This window comes from Osmerus eperlanus, chromosome 19, assembly GCF_963692335.1.
Source record: "Osmerus eperlanus chromosome 19, fOsmEpe2.1, whole genome shotgun sequence".
In the NCBI taxonomy this organism is placed as follows: Eukaryota; Metazoa; Chordata; class Actinopteri; order Osmeriformes; family Osmeridae; genus Osmerus; species Osmerus eperlanus.
The window spans coordinates 7,034,569-7,052,874 of NC_085036.1; the positions used below are offsets into that span (position 1 = coordinate 7,034,569).

The following is an 18,306-nucleotide window of genomic DNA, read 5'->3' on the forward strand; positions in this document are numbered from 1 at the left end:
CTACTGGCGTGGAGAAACCTGTACCTCCAGACACCTGCCATTCCAGCTCCACTCACCACCTCTTTCCTCAGAGCTTTCCTTTCCAGATTTACAAGACGAGCAGCTCTCAGGCAGCTCCTATAGTGCCAGTCTGGCTGGTCTGCAGGCTGCAGCGCTTGTTGCCTCCCTCCGCCCTCAGCCGAGGAGAAATGTGCCTGCTGTCTCATGTGCTCAGCCGCTCTCTATATCTTTATATAGCTCTGCCACTGCACTCCTTAGGGAGGGGGGGCCATACTGCTGGGAGGAAACACTGGAAAAGATGCAGCCGGTTGCTCTCACCGATTGCAGACTGGGAGCTAGTTACAGTGTATGTAGCGTTTCACAGTAGGTGTGACGGTTGCTTCCTGTTTTTCTGAGAGGTTGGTACACCATTTATCCCTCGTGTTTCACCCAGCCCTCGGTGGAAACATTCCAAATCAAGGTTTTTTGAGTTGCAGAATATCCAAGACCATCCAATAGATACTTGCCCGTATTGTAACAAGATACGAATATATGACCGGTCAAACACGGGCTGTAAGTCTGAGGTCACTACTAATACTAGATCATTTAATGGAAGCTGCAAGCCTGGAGAACAAGAAGATTCCCTGCATTTAAATGTGAGAAGAGATAACAGGCGTCCTGCGCCGAATAATGATTGTCTGAAAACCGTTTGTCCTTCTCCGCTCAGAAAATGTGCAATTAACTGCAATTGTAATTGGACGAGGAAGCAGAGCGTATATCAACTCTGCCTTCGCGGGGGAAAAGGTTGTCATCAGGGCCTGTTGCGTCCATATTAGCAGCTGTAAAGTGGCCTGTTAACGAACATGGTAGCTGTCATGCTCTTGAGAGGAAAGAACACGCTATCGTAGCTCACACTTACCATGTTTAGGCTGATCCCAAGATTTGCAATTGGTCATAATTGCTGCCGCTTAATGCTATTATGCAGTTACCTATGCTGTAATCACTGTGTCTTGTTACTGTTGACGTTATAATAGCACATAGAAGCTATATTAGCCTGCAATAATCTGTTTATTTCTCTTTTAATTTATGCGCCCTATATGGTGGTGTTACTCGTGGCAGATCACGGAATGTTCCATATTTCTAGCAACGGGGGGCATCTCACAACTGGGGAAATGTGAGAGAAACTGGGTCAACAAATGACACGTAAGACTCAGGAGGACAACAGTGCAAACCCACTGTACCATCCTCTGGGGGACCGCAGCCCACTTTACTGCACCATTAACGGAGTATTGATGTATTCAATATCATTATTACTCAGTGAGGGACAGTTCTAGCTTGTTGCTTTCTTAATAGTTTAAGTAGTTTACTGTGGAAATATCATGCTTCCTTGTCAGAGATTTACCACAGAATTGGTGTGCTTGACTAATCTGTACAATACAATATAGACACAAAGGAAGAGACAGTAACAAATATAGCAGAGGAATCTCTTCATCTGCAAAATTACAACAAAGGTCAGTATAAAAGTGTGTTCTTTATTCAAAATGTTTATGAATGTAAAATGATTCATGAATATTCAAATCATTTCAAATATTACAAATATTGATGGCCAACATTCAAAAACACAATAAACATTAAAGAGCATGTATGGTAGTGTAATAGCCTAAGCTAGTCCATGTGTCAGGTAGCATTCCAAGGAGTCAGAGGCAGTTGAATGCAAACCAAGGTTTTATTGGAAAACCGACATTCCAACACGAGACACAAGATGGGGGGGGCAACATGAGATGACCTGACAGGGACCTGCACACAGAAAGGGCATTAAAAAGACAGGGTAATCAGCGGGGTAACACAAAACAGGTGGTGGTAATGATCGAAGACAAAACGAGCTGTGACCCTCACGTGGAATCTGACAGACAAACACAGACACACCCACAAGGGAGGGGGACAGAAAGACAGTCATGACACCATGACTGTAAACCAAGGCCTATTCAGATTGACAGGCCTACAGAGGAGAGACTGATTTCTCAAACAGAATTCGGATGGAGAGCTACATACGGTTTGCATTTCAATCATGTTGCGAGGTTCAATCTCATACCTAGTTTATGGCTTCTCTCAATGGCATCAGACGGGCCTAGGGCGTAGTTGAAGTTCATTGTAAAGGGTGCCGTCTATAGTCTGGAAACTCGTAAGGAACTTGTCGCAGGCTGCGTCACCCTTCCTCAACACTGCGTCTATGATGTGACGAGCCTTTTCCGCCCTCTGCCTGTGTTCCTCCTTGATCTCCTCCACTTCGGCTGTGATCAGCACCCGTTCGTCCTCCAGGTAGTCCAACAGTTGGTCCATCACGGCTTTCGACACCCTTTCAACAAACTGTGTACGAACCCCTTTGAGCTCACTTGCTGTTGTTAAACACACAAACATAGGCCTATTAGTGATCATATTATCTTGAATTCAGTGTGTCCCTAATTAAAGTTTAGAATATATATGGCCCAGTTTAAAAAACAAAGTCCTATTAATTAGAAGGATGCATATTATGTTATAGGTTATAGGTAATGTAAAAAAGAATGTGACCAGACGGTTAAAAAGAATTAGGCTAAACCTTCAATATGGCTTTAAAATGATAGAATAAACTGCAAAAGCCAGGCGCATCAGAATCAGAATCGCCATGAAAGTTTGCACAGACAAGGAATTTGCTTTGGCAGGAAGTTGCATACATTAAACATAGGAATCTCAATATGAGGTTTAACTATACTAAGGGTACGTAAACTAGCAATACTAAGTGGATTTAGAATTTAAATAACATATACAATAAAATATAAAGTATATAAAGTTACCGTAATTAATGTTGTACTTATAAAACTAAAAATACTAAGTCTAACTGACACAAATGTCTACTGAAATGTCGCTTCCTGCAATTACCTGCCATTGTCGAAACTTGGTTGATGAAAAAGAGAGCGTGGAATGCGAATGGTTGATGCGGTGCCAGAATAGTTTCTAGTTTTGTTAATCTATTTTCGCGCAAGTGACATTTATTATTGCTCACCTGTGTATTAAAGTTAATAAAAAGAATAACAAATGCAGGGAGAAATTACAAACCAGCCCCACTATACCTATAGTTTATATCGTACTCCTACACTTCCCGCGCGCTATAACGAAAGTGAAAGTCCAACTCAATGAACTCAAGTTCAACACGGTTGTTTTTCTTGAAGGTGATTGTAGACGAGACAACACAAAACAATGGCCTACTTAAAATAGGAAATAATAATCAAAGTTCATTTAAGAAGTGATAACATTTAGATATTATCTAATGCGAAATTCATGATCATGATAGGCTACAGCATCCTGTTGTAGAAAATGTTCCTAACCGTCCTGATCAGGCTAGATTAAGAATAGTTCAAATACTACAAAATGTGATCTGTAATACTTTTCTTCTTTTTTTTCAACAGCAAAGAGAACGTTTTGCTATTGGTCGGTTTTAGGACGTACGCATATCGTGAATTCTTGGACGAATCTACGTATCAAACGTAGCCCCATCCGCTGTGGCAGTTCGGTGGATGTAGCCTACCGTGGGCGTACAGCAGTTTGTGGTTGTGGCCGTAGCCTACCTAATGTGGGCTTCTCCTCGGACTCTTACATTTGGAGCTGCCGTATTGCAATATGTCAGAGTACGTCAGCGCAAGTCCAAGCAAAGTAAAATAGGTTAACTTACGGCAAACCTACTGCAGAGACACAAGCTGTTTTGACAGGTCACACCTCCAGATAGATGATATTGTTATTCTCTCCTTCACTAGCAAACGTAGATTTTGCTTTATCCTCTGCATTTGGATCGAGTTCACCTGACCCTCTGGCCACTCGCGGACCTGGTGTGTGTGCATGCAGCAGTATGGATCAGACGAGGCTTCTAACGGAGAACGTCCACCGGTCTCTTTCAATATATCGAGCCCGTTACCCGTGGCTACTTCAAGGGTAAGGAGGTTCGCTCAGGAGAGACGAGCGCTCCCTCAGCCGAGAGTGATGGTGGTATTCTCGGCCGCAAGTGAGACTGATAAACCAGCCGATGCGATGTCGAGTTCGGACTCTGCGGAGGATGATTTCCGAAAGCCAGCTACCCCCGCACCAAACCTCAACCTTGGCAAGTCTCTCCGTTCCACACTTAACGCATCTGAAGAGGTAAGGATGGGCGTTTGTTGTTGTTTATTCTGACTGCTGTCTAAAGGGGATTAAAGGGTTTACTGTGAGTGCGCTGGTCATAGCCAAACTGTTATAAACATCGCCATCTCTGTCGCTCTCCACCGACATTTTTTTTCAGCATGTGTAGCGTATTTCTAAATATGTAGGTTACATATAGGCCTATTTGAATTTTTCCTTTCTCCGGTAAATTATATAGATCTATCTCCACAGGCAACAGATGAACTATCCGAGTAGCTCTTTCTTTCGTGGTCTTTATTTTGATTGGTCCAGCACCCCATATAAATTGCTGGTCCCCTGTCCTAATTGGCTCCTTTTCAATGTAGCTCTCCTGGGATTGACCTTCTTTAATCGTGTCTGGGGAAGCCCATGCGCACAGTGTCAAGCGTATTGACATGGGGCGGATATACTCAATATGTCCTGTCGAGATTTGGCCTGTGATTAGAATAATATCCTTAGTTGTAAGCCTGTAATTGCCACTGGTTATTAATAGCATGAGCATGTAGTCAAGATGATCTAAAGTGACAAAGGACATCCAGGCCATGGGAATCAAAATAATATTTTGAAATGAGTATCTTTCAGCATTTGTTACCTATCTGACAGATAATGTGTGCTGCTGCAGGCACTAGAACAAGTTGTCCCCAGACCAGTAATATAATGTTCTTCTATCCAATCACCAGGAGTTTCCTGAGGTAATCCCTCTCAATGTGGGAGGCACCAACTTCACCACCAGGTTGTCGACTCTGCGGCGATATGATGACACCATGCTGGCAGCAATGTTCAGCGGGCGTCATCAAATTCCACGTGATGCTGAAGGGCGCTTCTTTATCGACCGCGATGGGGCGTACTTCGGGTGAGGCCTATTCTTCATTCAACAAAACATTGTTGCAAGTATTGCCTCTTATTTTAATGGAAGTTGGGGCATCTACCGACTCTGTTCTGGCAAAGCAGTATCATCACATCATTTCTAAGAACCAAACGACAGAGGGTAGGATTTCGTTTCAAGTATAAACTGACTGAACCTTGAAAAAACTGCATAGTGTGTGTATGTATACACACACTGTAGGGGGGTCAGATGGCTGAGCGGTTAGGGAGTCTGGCTTTTAATCAGAAGGTTGCCGATTCGATTCCCGGCCCTGCAAAATGACGTTGTGTCTTTGGGCAAGGCACTTCACCCTACTTGCCTCGGGGAGAATGTCCCTGTATTGACTGTGAGTCGCTCTGGATAAGAGCGTCTGCTAAATGACTAAATGTAAATGTATGCACGATGTGTGTGCTTGCTCCTGGATACAGAGACATCTTAAACTTCCTGCGAGAAGGTGAACTACCTCAGAGAGACCGTGTGAGGGCGGTGCACAGAGAGGCTCAGTACTACGCTATTGGTCCTCTGCTGGACAGCTTGGAGGACGCTCAGCCACTCACAGGAGAGAGAGTTCGCCAGTCCTTCCTTGACCTGATGCCCTACTACAAGGGTGACTGGCTCTCCCCACTCTCACACACTGAACAAGCAGGGTGGTTTAACCTGTACACCTTTCGGCAGATGGTAACGTTGCAGCCACATTTACCGCACATTTAACAGAATGCATTTGTTTGATCAAGAGCTAAAAATGACACCTTTGATGAACTAAACCGGGTCATGTTGCTCCCCTGCACTGTGTAAAATTGCGACGACATGCTTTATTTTCCCTGGCATTAGGGACTGTGAGAAATTCCTCCTTGTTTTGTTGAAATGTAGATGCATTTTATATGGGTAAAAAAAAAAAAAACGCACAAAAAGCAGTCACAATTCCAAGGAAAGTACCGCACTTCAGCACTAACTGAAGCTCTTCTCCCCAGACAATCTGGAGCGCATCGTGGAGATCGCCAAGCTGCGGGCCATGCAGAGGAAGGCGCGCTTCGCCAAGCTGAAGATCTGCGTCTACAAGGAGGAGATGCCCATCACGCCGTACGAGCGGCCGCTCTTCAACTCGCTGCGCTTCGAGCGCACCGAGAGCGAGGCCAAGCTGTTCGAGCACCACTGCGAGGTGGACGTGTCCTTCGGGCCCTGGGAGGCGGTGGCGGACGTCTATGACCTCCTCCACTGCATCGTCAGCGACCTGGCGGAGCGCGGCATCACGGCCGACCAGCAGTGCATCGGCGTTTGCGACAAGCACCTCATCAACCACTACTATTGCAAAAGGCCCATCTACGAGTTCAAGATCACGTGGTGGTGAAGGGCGGGCGAGGCGAGTGTCGTCGTCGCGTGAAGGGGAACATCTCATTGTGGTTCCAATGAGTCCGGAGGTGGACAGTGAGTTTGTGAATGGGCAGGCCTTTGTTTCCATCCTGATCCTATTAGCCAAGAGTCATCAGTGACCTCACCCTCTTCTTCGAGATTTGAAACCGACTCATGCTGCTGAGATTGTAGACAGATAATTCTGGCTTTGACGCTTGTATCTTGTGACCCAATTGCTCGTTTTTGTTTGTTCGTTTCTTCGTTGCCAGCATTTACCCAAGTCACAGTAATGGCAGCGTACTCTTTTGCTTATTTTATTTCATTAAACTCTGGGAGTTTTGTGCACCTTCAGGCATTAGCTTGTGAACTGTCCAAGGTTTTTCTTTTATAAAAGGGTAACATTGATCTAATTTGGTGTCTACATGTTATTCTGTTCCCTTTGGCTTTAACCGTCCTTTTTTGAAGTTTTTCCTGGTACAGTATGTGATTTTGGTTACCTTTGGTAGCTGATGAGAGCCCTCACAACTGAACTAGATGCAGCTTAACAAGCTGCTGAGATATTTTCCATGTACTGTAAATAGCTACATGTAAATGTTTTATTTTTGTTACTTATACTGATTCTGTCAATGCTTTTTCACCTAATTAATTAGGATTCAGATTTTGTAAGGCCATTAATAATGTGCAGCTTGTCTGTCTGTGATTAGCGTGTGTCGAAAAGTCTAAACTCAACCTGACACAATTAAGTTTATTGTGGTTCAATAGGCAGTTGTTGGACTACCATAGTGAATGTGTCACAGTTGTTTTCACAACTGCTTATTTTGAAGTGCAGTGGTCATTTTCGCCTTCTCTGAAAACTGTACACTGACTTCCAGAAAAATGTATTTGTTTTTAGCCAAATTCTACACATCCTGTGCAACATATTCTTTTCATCATTTCCGTTTTGGAAACCCAAAGGAAATTAGAGAGTTGAAAATGAAGTAGGGTAAAGGAGCAAGGGCTAGGTTATCTGACCTGTGAGATACCAAATTACAAAGTTGTTTAACTGAACATTGAAAACAATGCATGTGCTTCCTGCTTAAGATAATCTCTGAAACAGAACTTATAGATCCCTTCTGGAAACAGTATTTCTAGGTTACCTAGATGGAGTGTCTTCTCACAAGCTCACAGTAGGAGAGATCTAAAAACATAGACTTCTCTGTAAAAGAAGAACATCACACATTCAGTGGTGACATCTTTGGGTCATAGAGGATCAGTACATTCCTAAATTGAACAGATTTCGCTGATACGTTGCATGTATCTATTTGCCACAAAATATAGTACACTAATTTGACCTTCTTTACCAGCATGGTATGGATAAGCAGTTTCATATGGTCATTTTATATAATGTTTTTACTGATATATTAGAATTTCTGCTTAAGTGCCTTTTATTAAGGGCATGATTCTCAAACAAATAGTTTAATAAATCAAGAATCACCTGACCACAAATAGTTTTTCTTTCTGGACATGGGGATTTTGCAGTCACTCTGTCCTTGTCACTCTGTTGTGTTTAGTCATCTGATAAAATTGTTAAAAATGTTAGTCCCAATAGATTGTATGATGTCAGGATATATCCTTTTCTTCGAGGGCTCGGGATCAAATGATGATGTGCAATTTTCTGTGTGCAACACACCTGTGTTTTCTCTATTCCACTTTGAAGGAAGAACCCATCAATGGTATGTTGAAAATATTTATTTACCGTGTAGTTATACATTTAAAGACAATTAGAACCAAACACATGACGGTGTACTGTGTTATTGGTTGTCAGATTTCCCAGACAGTTCTTGTTGTGTTCTTGTTCTGTGCAATCAATGTCATGTTATATGCAGGTTTCAGTTGGGACTTATTTGATCCCATTTCCCCTTCCCTGTTTATCAGGATTAGATTGCTACTCCGTTGACAAGTGTTCTAGATCCCCATTTCTTGCTGTTAGGTGTCAATTCTAAAATCATATAAAGGGCTCAACTGCCTGATTTTGGAAGGAAATACAGTTTTATTTATTTATTTATTGAAATGTTTAAGGTATTTGAAAAATAATGATTGTTATTTGCACATTTTAAAATTACAACCTTGGCTGGTGAATGTCTATTTGCAGATTCCGTAGATGGTCCAGTAAAAACCTGGCTGCTCCTGGCATGGGACAGTTGAAAAAAATGCACAGCTTGACTTACTGCAGTATTAAGTTGGCAAGAATACTATCTTGTTTTAACATACTGTTGCATTATTTGTTGTAATGCTATGCTGTACTGTGCTAATAGTTATGTATATTTCATGTTTTTTATAATAAGATTCAAATACAGTTTGCCTTAGTCTGTACATTGGTCCATGTAGTCATTGTTTCCTCCTGTCAATAAAATTCATATTTTATACTGATCACTTCATCAATTAACACACAGTGCATGGACAAAGGGTAGCACACTGTAGAAATAAACTAGAAACATCCTAGTTGTTGAATAGATAATTATTTTGCAGACCGGGCAGTGTTAAACAAATGTAACAATATGTCCAACAATAAAACATTGTGAAAATTCCGATTAATGTTCACACTGAACTCCCACCGCTAGAGGCGCACCAAGCTCCGCCTCCTATTATACTCACCATCCAGATTCACTCTGAAACAAGGAGTACAGTAAGCGAGGTTCACTGGTCTGAGAAGTCGTCCTTGAGAACTGTAATATAAGGTAAGGATAAAACGATATTGCCAGGTCATGTGCAAAATACCGATCAAAGATTTGGCAGTTTGATAAAATGCTTTCTAGATGCATATTCCCTTGAAGTGGCACTTGAACACATTCACTAGCACTAGCTAGATAGCCATCCAAGCTAACGCGTTCCTCTATTGTTAAATCTGAGTTTATAGATACTCGGTAGGATCGTATATCGTAAACTCTCTTTTGCATTTGAAAACTGTAGTTAGATTTAATCGCGCATGTGTTTCCCTGCGTGCTGTCATTTTAGTGGACGGCTGTTTATGTATTATACGCGACTAACAGCACAGGCATAACGATGTTTGTGTGTGTGTGTATGTATGTGCGGTTTTGGTGACGTCATGCTCCCAGTTGGACCATGTTGACAGTTTATGCCTGTCGCAGATAAAGCAATTTCTGCTGATAAAGCTATGACACATATTTGATACAGATTACTCATACTTAACCTTTGACTGTTTTAACTGAGGTTTAGACAATGTACTCCTGTTACTTACTCAATTACTCTTTGGGATCGATTAACCTACCTACTTAGAAGCAAATAACGAGGACCTGTATAATGCAAGCTGCATATAAGTATAGTCAAAACTCATATTAACAACCTACCAAATTCTATTTTTAACAAACACATTGGGTCCTGTAAGTCCTGACGTCCCGTTGGAAACATCCACAACACATTAGGAGTTCTCTGCAGTCACTATATCCACACAACAGTGTCCTCTGCGCTCAGAGCCAAGCAGTGTTAGCATTACTTGAAATATTAATGTTCTGATGGTTGTGCTTCCTGCCATGGAGATGGCTCCTGTTACCCCCCCCCCCCACACACACACACACACACACACCCCACCAGGTACTCTGTGCTGCTGTGCTTTGCAACTCGGTTAGGAACACACACACACACACATCAGGCATCTGACTTGATGTTCCTATGAGGAAGTAAGGAGTGGACCTAGGCTGCAAGTGGGCTTCTTTAAGATTCGAAACACTCCAACTTGTAGTTTGCTGTCTCATTCGGAGGGGGGCTGTTTCTCAGAGTAGGTCTTATTTTCACTTCCCTGCAGACTGACTTTTGCCCTGCGGCATCTTAGTGCTGAAATGTCAGAGGGGTGTCATCTAATCAGTCACGTAACTGCAGCAAATTTGCTGTGTTTGAAGTATTTTTGGATGTGTACGTTTTTCCTTTACACTATCTTGAGAAGTCGGTGAATCTTGCTATGTGGAAAGCAGTCAGTTTTCTGTGATACCCAGTGGAGACTGGTCTAGGCCTATGTGAGGTGTGTTAAATAGCCCTCCTTCACGTCAGCAACTGGAAGTTAGCCTGTCAACAGTCCTAGTCCTCAGCTGAATCATGGTTCAGCCGTATGCAGGTGAAGCCTACACCAAACCCTAACTGTATGTAGAAATCCACAATAACAAGTAAATTGAATTCTACGTCCATTTCCCTGTCTCGTGAGGGCATGCCCTTAATGTCGTCATGACGATGTCATCTCTCCCTGCCAGCGGGTGCCCGGGCAACAACATGAGTCTGCGGACGGAGCGCCGTGGCATCCACGTGGACCAGTCGGAGCTGCTGTGCAACAAGGGATGCGGTTACTACGGCAACCTGGCCTGGCAGGGCCTGTGCTCCAAGTGCTGGAGGGAGGAGTACCAGAAGGCTCGGCAGAAGCAGATCCAGGAGGATTGGGCCTTCGCTGAGAAGTAAGGAGGGAGGGCAACGTGAGCGGCGGTGGTGCTGTTGGCGGTGGTGCTGCTTAGCTTGGGAGGAAACACAGCGAGCGAGGAGAGCGATCCATACAGGGCCCCTGGCTTCGCTGCCCACAGGCATGACATTTCCTGACATATCAGATCAGATGTAATTATCCTGTCACGCATGGCATGACGTGCTAAGCTAAAGCACAAGCATACTGTTCAGGGTTTCCCGCAGAAAATGCGTTAGTTAAGGTGGTGGGGTGGGGTTCGCCGGCAGATTTGATTCGATATCGACTATAAGACTATCAGATATTGATAGTCTTAGTTTTCCCCTCTGCCATCGATTCATGCAAACGTGCATGTTTGTCTTACGTTCAGTAGGGAAAAGCGGGATCCGAATGTTTCGTATGTTCTGCAGTGCCACCACGTGTAACCCAGTAAAACGCTGGCTCCTTCTCTCCCTGCTTTCCCTCTGTCCGTCTCGCCTCTCCCAGGTTGCAGAGGGAGGAGGAAGCTGCCTATGCCAGCATCCAGCCTCAGCCCCAACCTCAGCCCCAGCCTCAGCCCCAGCCCCAGCCCTCCCTCACCACCTTCTCCAAGTTCGAAGAGAAGAAGACCAATGAGAAGACCCGCAAGGTGACCACGGTCAAGAAGTTCTTCAGTCCCTCGTCGCGGACCGCCCCTAAGAAAGGTACCGGCTGTTTTCCTTAGGACGAGCTTGACCATCTACTTTCACCACAATATACAAGGCACCTCATTGGTCAACACGGTGTATTGACTGTCAACAAAGACAGAAAAAGGTTCACAGGTTTCTGGCTTGACTGACAGGGTTTCTAAGACTCGGGCGATGAGTAAAACAATCATGTTCACGTTTCCACCCACACTCCTCCCACCCCGGGGCTTGCCGTCTTGTCTTTCATCAGACTACAGCATCTGTCCCACGAGCTCAGTTTGGCAGTGATCCCCAAATGCGCTAACGCAGGTCACTTCCAGCTCACGGCAGACAGATTGATCCACTAGGTATCCTCCTTTCCTTCAAGCCCATTACTGCCTATTATAGCCTGGCTTAGAGGTAGCCAAGAATGTTTAGGCGTCTTATCTGACAGACACACCGCCCCGGCTAGGACTGATATAGACTTGGGCCCGTTCCGACGGTCGTGGGCCGAATTGAAATCAAGGGCAAAGTCGTTTTTCTTGTCTTCTCTCTCCGATTGCTTATCTCAGCGTGGAGATGACCCTTTGACCGCCATATTTTTTTAAATTATTATTATTTATTTTTTTCTCTCATGATCGGTGTCCCAGTCTCCATCACTCATGTTTTTATTATTTACATCAGTGTCTTTTTTATTTTTTATTCTCTCGTGTTTTTTTTCCTCCTTCCTGGCTTTACAACTTATCCTTCAAATTTGACACCTTGCGATAAGGAAATAGTTTTGCAATCCCACCATTTCAACCCCTCAGTTCTCCCCCTCCTCTTTCTCTCACCTGAGCCAATCAACCGCTACTTATCAGCCGCCGTCGTTTTATTGGTTTGCATCTGTTTATTCTGTGACGTTCATTGTTCTCATTACCCACATCCATTCCACCTTGTTCCGTCTGATCTCCATGTTGGACCCCCCCCTCCCCCCCTTCCCCCCCATGACCTCTCCTCCCGTTTCCCCCGACCCCTGTCTGTGTCTCTGGGCCACTGGCCCCCGCCTCCACCCCCTGGTCCATCTCCTTCCCAGACCCCTCTGAGAGAGAGGAGAAGGTTCCGGGGGTGCGGGACTGGAGAGGGATGTTTACCCCTCCTTGGGAAATGGGTTCCCCCACTGAAGGTAATGGTCAATCCCGTCGGAGTGGATGGCCCCGACTCGAGTTCCTATTAGTAGTCACACCTACTAGGAAATCCTGGATAGAGGAGTAGTTTAGAGGAATAGTCTCCCCCTAATGGTATCCCTTCAAGCTGGTAGCATTAAGATTGGCTTGGTCTGTTTGGCAAGGTCAATCAGCCAAACTGACTTTTAAAATGTTTGCTGTGAGTGTGTGTGTGTGTGTGTGTGTGACAAGGCAGATGCATTTTTGTAGAACGCATTAGGAAACAGACTGCCGGCAGTGTGCCGACTAGTGTGTATATTCACTTTGGTGTGTGTTGATGTACTTGATAGAGTGTGCCATCAGTCGTTTCAGTACTGTTTGCATTACACTCACACATTGTTTATTGTCTGTACCCCCATCGAATGGTCTTTGTTGTGGCAGCACTGGTGGCGAGGCTGAGAGGTGGGTGTCTGTCTGTCCGTCCGTCTGTCTGGCAGCTTCACGGCATAAATGATTGAGTCCTTTGTTTCTCTTAGTATTGCTATGTAGGAGCTGGGATTATGGTAGCTGACAAAAAACAAGCGGACGAGTTCAGGTTACAGGGTGAGAGGTGCCGCTAGTAACACCATTAAGCGTAGAAGGGCTCAAAATGTTTTCAACTTTTCGATACGAGGTCTCAAGTCCCGCTGATTAAATAGTTGAAGCTGATATATATATATTGAAAACGCTTCTTCAACCAATGCTCAACCGGCCCTAACTGATTGATTTGTTTCTCACGCCACCACACAGTCTGTTCAGGTAGCCTGAGGCCTCATCATACGTTGGTCAGTCAGGTAGCTAGTGGAGCCCTGAAGAGGAACATGGCCGTAGGTAATAAGTCTTGTTCCCCCCCCCCCCCCCCCTCCTCCGTGTGTCACCAACAGAGAACCAAGAGGGTAAGAATCCCAGCCCCTCCATCAGCCGCCAGTCCAGCATAGAGACGGACCGCGCCACCCGAGACTTTGTGGACTTCCTGAAGTCCCTGCCGAAGCCTGGACGCGAGGTCCACAAGCAGAGTCGAGCCTTCATCGAGATCATGGCCAGCAAGAAGGTAGGCGGCTTTCTGAGCGGCTGTCGGTTATTTGCATCTGCAGACGCAATTGATTCCGTTTCAACGTAATTCAAGGGACACTTGTGTTGAATTTTGTGACCCTAGCCTGTTGAGGAAGCCTAGCCCAGCCTGCTTTAGGATGTTGTGTTTTCAGTGCTTTAAATTAAATAATCAATTTAGTTAATCAGATTTTCTATGGTGTAAATAGAAAGTAATTTTATCTTCATTGTGGAACTAGAATGTAATATTGCCATGCGAATGTTAAAATGAATTACGTGTGTATTGATCTTTGCATGGTTCTGGAAAATTCCTTTTACCTTTGTCCTCCCAGGACCTCGGTGCTGACGAGCTGTCCGAGTGTGTTCAGGACTTCTATCAAAACCTGTCAGATCGCCTCATGACACATTTCAAAGGTTGGCTTAATCATTTTAACATGATGTTCAATTGTTATCTGTGAATACCAGAGCTGATAAGCCTAGTTATTTTACAGTTTTTGTTGTATATACTATATATGATTTTCTCTTAAAATGGTGTTGATGATGATATGGAGACTTAGGTACTTAACTATTTAACCACTGGTGTTTTTTCGCTGGCGGAGTGCTTTGGAGTTTAGGATTTTGGAACACTTCCACACTGGGTCAACATTTTTCTTTCCACTTAACCAAATTGCATCACCATGACTAATCTTCTCGTAAATGATAAAATGAGCCGTTTTAATGGATCCTCCCAGGCTCGTCAGAGAGCGTGGAGAGAGTGATGGATCAGGTGGAGAAGTACATCATGACTCGCTTGTACAAGAGCGTCTTCTGCCCGGAAACCACCGACGACGAGAAGAAGGACTTGGCCACTCAGAACAGGATACGGTGAGCCTGCCTGTCCGCCCGCCTGCCAATGAGCAGTGACTGAACACAAAGCACGGGCCAACAGGCCGTGTTTGCTATGGGCGTTGACACTTCTGGAAGTGAGGCATGACACATGAAAAAAAAAAAAAAAAAAAAACACGACACGTGAAAATATACACTCTGCTTTTGACTGACTGGGCGAATGGTTTGTTGTTTATTTCGACACATCTCTCTTACAAGTGAGCCCCGCATAAATATAACACAGACTCTATATGTGTGTATATATTTTTGACCCATCGCTTCTCTGGGGACGTAGGTCATCGGCCATGTCTCTATGGCTTTTCGCTTTGCATTGCACCTGAAGTTTGTGCGTGCGTATATCTCACAGGGCCTTACACTGGGTGACCATCCAGATGCTGTGTGTACCCGTCGATGAAGAGAACCCCGAGGTGTCGGACAACGTGGTGAAAGCCATAACAGGTGAGGCCTAATGGGTGACTCTCCACTCTGAACGTCCCCCAAAGAATCCCTATCCAAGTGAGAGGTCAAACTGACCGGTTTGCGTGTGTGTGTGTCTCTCCCCCCCCCCCCCCCCCCCCCCAAGACGTCATCGAGATGGACTCGAAGCGGGTGCCGCGCGACAAGCTGGCCTGCATCACGCGCTGCAGCAAGCACATCTTCAGCGCCATCAAGATCACCAAGGACGAGCCGGCCTCGGCGGACGACTTCCTGCCCACGCTCATCTACATCGTGCTGAAGGCCAACCCCCCGCGGCTGCAGTCCAACATCCAGTACATCACCCGCTTCTGCAACCCCAGCAGACTGATGACCGGGGAGGACGGATACTACTTCACCAACCTGGTGTGTGGCGTGGACTGGGGCTGCCGGCACCGCCTTTTGTGTACACCTGTGTTTGCTGCGCAGGTGCCTCTACTCATTGTGAAAGCATTCTGACGCCTGTTCTCTCTCGTGCTCTCTCTCTCTCTCTCTCCGTTTCTCCAGTGCTGCGCCGTAGCCTTCATAGAGAAGCTGGACGCCCAGTCTCTCAACCTAAGCCCCGAGGACTTTGAGCGCTACATGTCAGGCCAGGGCTCCCCGCGCCGGAGCGAGTCCGAGGGCGGCCTGTCCCAGGCCACCCCAGCACCAGGCCCTTCCAGCCCCGCCCTGGCCCAGGTCTATCAGAACCTGGAGCTGCTCTCCAGCCTGGGCAGCCGCCAGGAGCGGGTCATGGAGGGGGCTCGGAGCCTGCAGAGCGACCTCATTTCCTGGCAGGAGAGCGTCGAGCGCGAGGTGCAGGAGATCTTGCAGAAGTACCCGTTGGAGATCCGCCCGCCCGCTCCCTCAGCCATCGACTCGGACAACATGGAGAACGACCGGCTACCGCCGCCGCTTCTGCCCCAGGTGTTCGCTGGGTAATGTAGTTAAGCCCCTTCTGGAGACAGTTGGTACCTTTGGAGATGATGACACCTATATTTATGGAACTGTGGTGAGGCCCAAGGACTAGCTGTCTCCTCTGCAAGTCCCAAGTCACTGCTGTAGCGGGGTTTGCTCGTTTAAGATTAGCAATACTTAATTTATAATAAAGTATGTAGTTCTTGGGGCACCACCTCTTATTGTTAAAGGGATAGAGGAAACCTTATTGAATAATATTTAAATAATAGCCTTCGTAATAATCAGTCTAATCTTAAGGAATGAATTCGTTCTAAGAGTAGAGCCAATCGTAACATCAGTGAACACGCACGTCAAAATATCTTTACAATGAATTTATTCAAGTAAGGTAAACAGATCTTATGAAAGTTGGATTATGGGTTTGATATGAGAGATTGGTTTCAATGAACAGAATGAAATGGTCTAACTTAAAGAAAGGCAGAAATTGTACAGTCAGTGATTACATCCTTACAAATCATAAACAGAGCTCACGCCAATGCCATGTCGAGGAGGAAAGAGCGTTAGCCATAGTTACGTTTGATCAGGGGTTGATCAATGATGTTGAGGGCGGTTTGCGCCAAAGGTCCATTTGAAGAATCTGAAGTCACAGCGCGGCTGCGCTGGGTCATGTGACTGAGTCTGCGGGATCTCAGTGAAGTCGCATTTGGAATTGCGTTTTGGGTTCTTCTGTTGAAACGTCCAGATAGTGACGCGTTCACTATAAAGTTGAATCTCAGGAGAAGCTTGGCGACGTCCTTGGAACGCCAATCCTGATGGCGTTCATGCCATGGTCGGTTTCGCTGGAGTCAGAGATTGATGGTCATCTTAGGGCTTTATACAGTTCGAGGGAGGACCCGTCTGGGGTCAGATGTGGATTGGGGGAAGCTGGGTTCTCAACTCCCCCCTCCTTCCTTCACACCTACCAAAGGTGTGATCTGATCTCTGGCTGATCATTCGATGGTTCAAATATTGTTCTGGACATCTTGGTACAGTTACAAAATATAGTTGAATGATTGTTTTATTATGATAGCTTCGTGTAGATACCAAGAATGACGTGGTTATCTTTCAGGAAGAAGGAGTTGTTACTAGAATCAAGATTTCAGTGAACACAACATTAAAACAAAGTAACAAACATAACACAAATATCCCTCTCATAATTCTCCACCTTGTACTCTTGTGGTAAAGGTGAAGTCTCAAGACTTTCCTCAAAAGTTCTGATCAAGGTATGTTCTTTGTTCAAATCGCCGCCGAAACGGATAGCAAATGGTCGCTGGAGACGTGTTGTCTAAATCAGGCCCTTTGAAGCTTGCAAGCTAGCAGGAGGGCTGATTAGGTAGATTGGGGAGGTCGTCCCCCCCCATTCTATGGTTCCTTTGCATCGGCGTTTGGTGGGTAATCAGCATACTGAGGGTGTCACAAGGGCTGATTAGGTTTGTCTGATGTGATTGAATCACTCTTCAGGTGTGGCAAGATGTTGGCTCCGTGTGGTCTTGTGGACCTCACTACATCCCCCCGGATGTCAACTTTCATAGACCGTCGTCGATGAAACTGTTGACATGAAGACAAGAGAAGAAAGACCACAGCAGCGTAACAGCATGTCACCCCCCCTCCCCAGACATTGGCATGGCTATGAGTGATTAAGCTATGACATGACATAGGAAAAAGGTTGAGAGGAAATTATTGAAACAAAAAGAGGCACTTGAAGTGGCTTACAATGGCCGTAGCAATTGAAGCTTTGTGACTAGGGGTCTAGATGAGGGAAAAGTTGTCGGCTTTCCAATCTTTTTAAATCAAACTAGTTTCAATAAACTCATTTAGGTTATGGTTACAATTGACTGCCAAAGACGTATACAAATAACAAATAAAGGTACAAGGTAATTATAGTACATACTTTACACAATTATAGTTACTAAGTAGCTTCTTGAAGTCAACGTAACTAAACCACATTGATGAACTGCATCTAATAATGTAACTTTAGTTTGGCAACCACTGTTATTTTAAAACACAGTTAGCTGCGGGAATAGTCAATGCATTTTTCGACAAGCTATATCGTGGCGGCATAATAGGTTACGTGTAGAAACTGCATTGTTTAGTTGCTTCTAAACAAAAGTCCTTCAGGACTAATCACTACTGTCTGTTTCCTTGAACTAGACATGTGCACCAACGTATTAGTTGGTTGGTTAATTCACTTAACCAAATAGCTACACTATTAAAATAGAGGCTATAATAAAGGCTCTTATGCTACTTTCCGTGAAGAGCTGGCCGAGGCAGATTACAACGTAAATGTCGGGGAAGCGGTGTTTCTGAGCACGCGCGTACCTCCGGTCAAACCTAGCTGCT

The 18,306-nt window shown here is 45.1% G+C and overlaps 3 protein-coding genes across 5 annotated transcripts; 2 read left to right on the plus strand and 1 right to left on the minus strand.

Annotated features, from left to right (window-relative positions):
- Nucleotides 1-1,491: 1,491 nt before the first annotated feature.
- Nucleotides 1,492-3,360, minus strand: LOC134039755 (caspase-1-like). Of its 2 annotated transcripts, XR_009932819.1 has the most exons (3): nt 2,896-3,360; nt 2,072-2,375; nt 1,492-1,776 (listed from the first exon to the last, which is right to left on the minus strand). XR_009932819.1 is itself a non-coding variant. In XM_062485802.1 (2 exons), exons 1-2 carry the CDS (start codon nt 2,900-2,902, stop codon nt 2,098-2,100), a joined length of 285 nt encoding a protein of 94 aa, XP_062341786.1. In that variant the 5' UTR covers nt 2,903-3,358; the 3' UTR covers nt 1,492-2,097. The 2 variants fall into 2 exon arrangements, 1 of the variants encoding a protein (XP_062341786.1); XM_062485802.1 differs by having other exon boundaries at nt 1,492-2,375; nt 2,896-3,358.
- A 142-nt stretch (nt 3,361-3,502) lies between these two features.
- On the plus strand, nt 3,503-8,784 carry kctd7 (potassium channel tetramerization domain containing 7). The gene is made up of 4 exons (XM_062485801.1): nt 3,503-4,146; nt 4,845-5,017; nt 5,458-5,636; nt 6,001-8,784. Exons 1-4 carry the CDS (start codon nt 3,850-3,852, stop codon nt 6,375-6,377), a joined length of 1,026 nt encoding a protein of 341 aa, XP_062341785.1. The 5' UTR covers nt 3,503-3,849; the 3' UTR covers nt 6,378-8,784.
- Nucleotides 8,785-8,986: 202 nt separating this feature from the next.
- On the plus strand, nt 8,987-16,093 carry rabgef1 (RAB guanine nucleotide exchange factor (GEF) 1). 2 transcript variants are annotated; one of them, XM_062485786.1, is made up of 11 exons: nt 8,987-9,096; nt 10,621-10,818; nt 11,304-11,500; nt 12,537-12,626; nt 13,048-13,068; nt 13,530-13,696; nt 14,028-14,109; nt 14,427-14,559; nt 14,927-15,018; nt 15,143-15,399; nt 15,541-16,093. In XM_062485786.1, the coding sequence occupies exons 2-11, from the start codon at nt 10,640-10,642 to the stop codon at nt 15,952-15,954; spliced, it is 1,632 nt and encodes a 543-aa protein (XP_062341770.1). In that variant the 5' UTR covers nt 8,987-9,096; nt 10,621-10,639; the 3' UTR covers nt 15,955-16,093. The 2 variants fall into 2 exon arrangements, with proteins under 2 accessions (XP_062341770.1, XP_062341771.1); XM_062485787.1 differs by lacking the exons at nt 12,537-12,626; nt 13,048-13,068.
- The last annotated feature ends 2,213 nt before the right edge of the window (nt 16,094-18,306 follow it).

Bases quoted from the DNA above. Each gene is read 5' to 3' on its own strand.
- kctd7 (XM_062485801.1), top strand. From the start codon at position 3,850: ATGCAGCAGTATGGATCAGACGAGGCTTCTAACGGAGAACGTCCACCG. The intron at 5,018-5,457 runs GTGAGGCCTATT...TCCTGGATACAG, and splicing joins CGCGATGGGGCGTACTTCGG to AGACATCTTAAACTTCCTGC. The intron at 5,637-6,000 runs GTGACTGGCTCT...TCTTCTCCCCAG, and splicing joins CCTGATGCCCTACTACAAGG to ACAATCTGGAGCGCATCGTG.
- rabgef1 (XM_062485786.1), top strand. From the start codon at position 10,640: ATGAGTCTGCGGACGGAGCGCCGTGGCATCCACGTGGACCAGTCGGAG. The intron at 11,501-12,536 runs GTACCGGCTGTT...TCTCCTTCCCAG, and splicing joins GCGGACCGCCCCTAAGAAAG to ACCCCTCTGAGAGAGAGGAG. The intron at 13,697-14,027 runs GTAGGCGGCTTT...TTGTCCTCCCAG, and splicing joins AGATCATGGCCAGCAAGAAG to GACCTCGGTGCTGACGAGCT.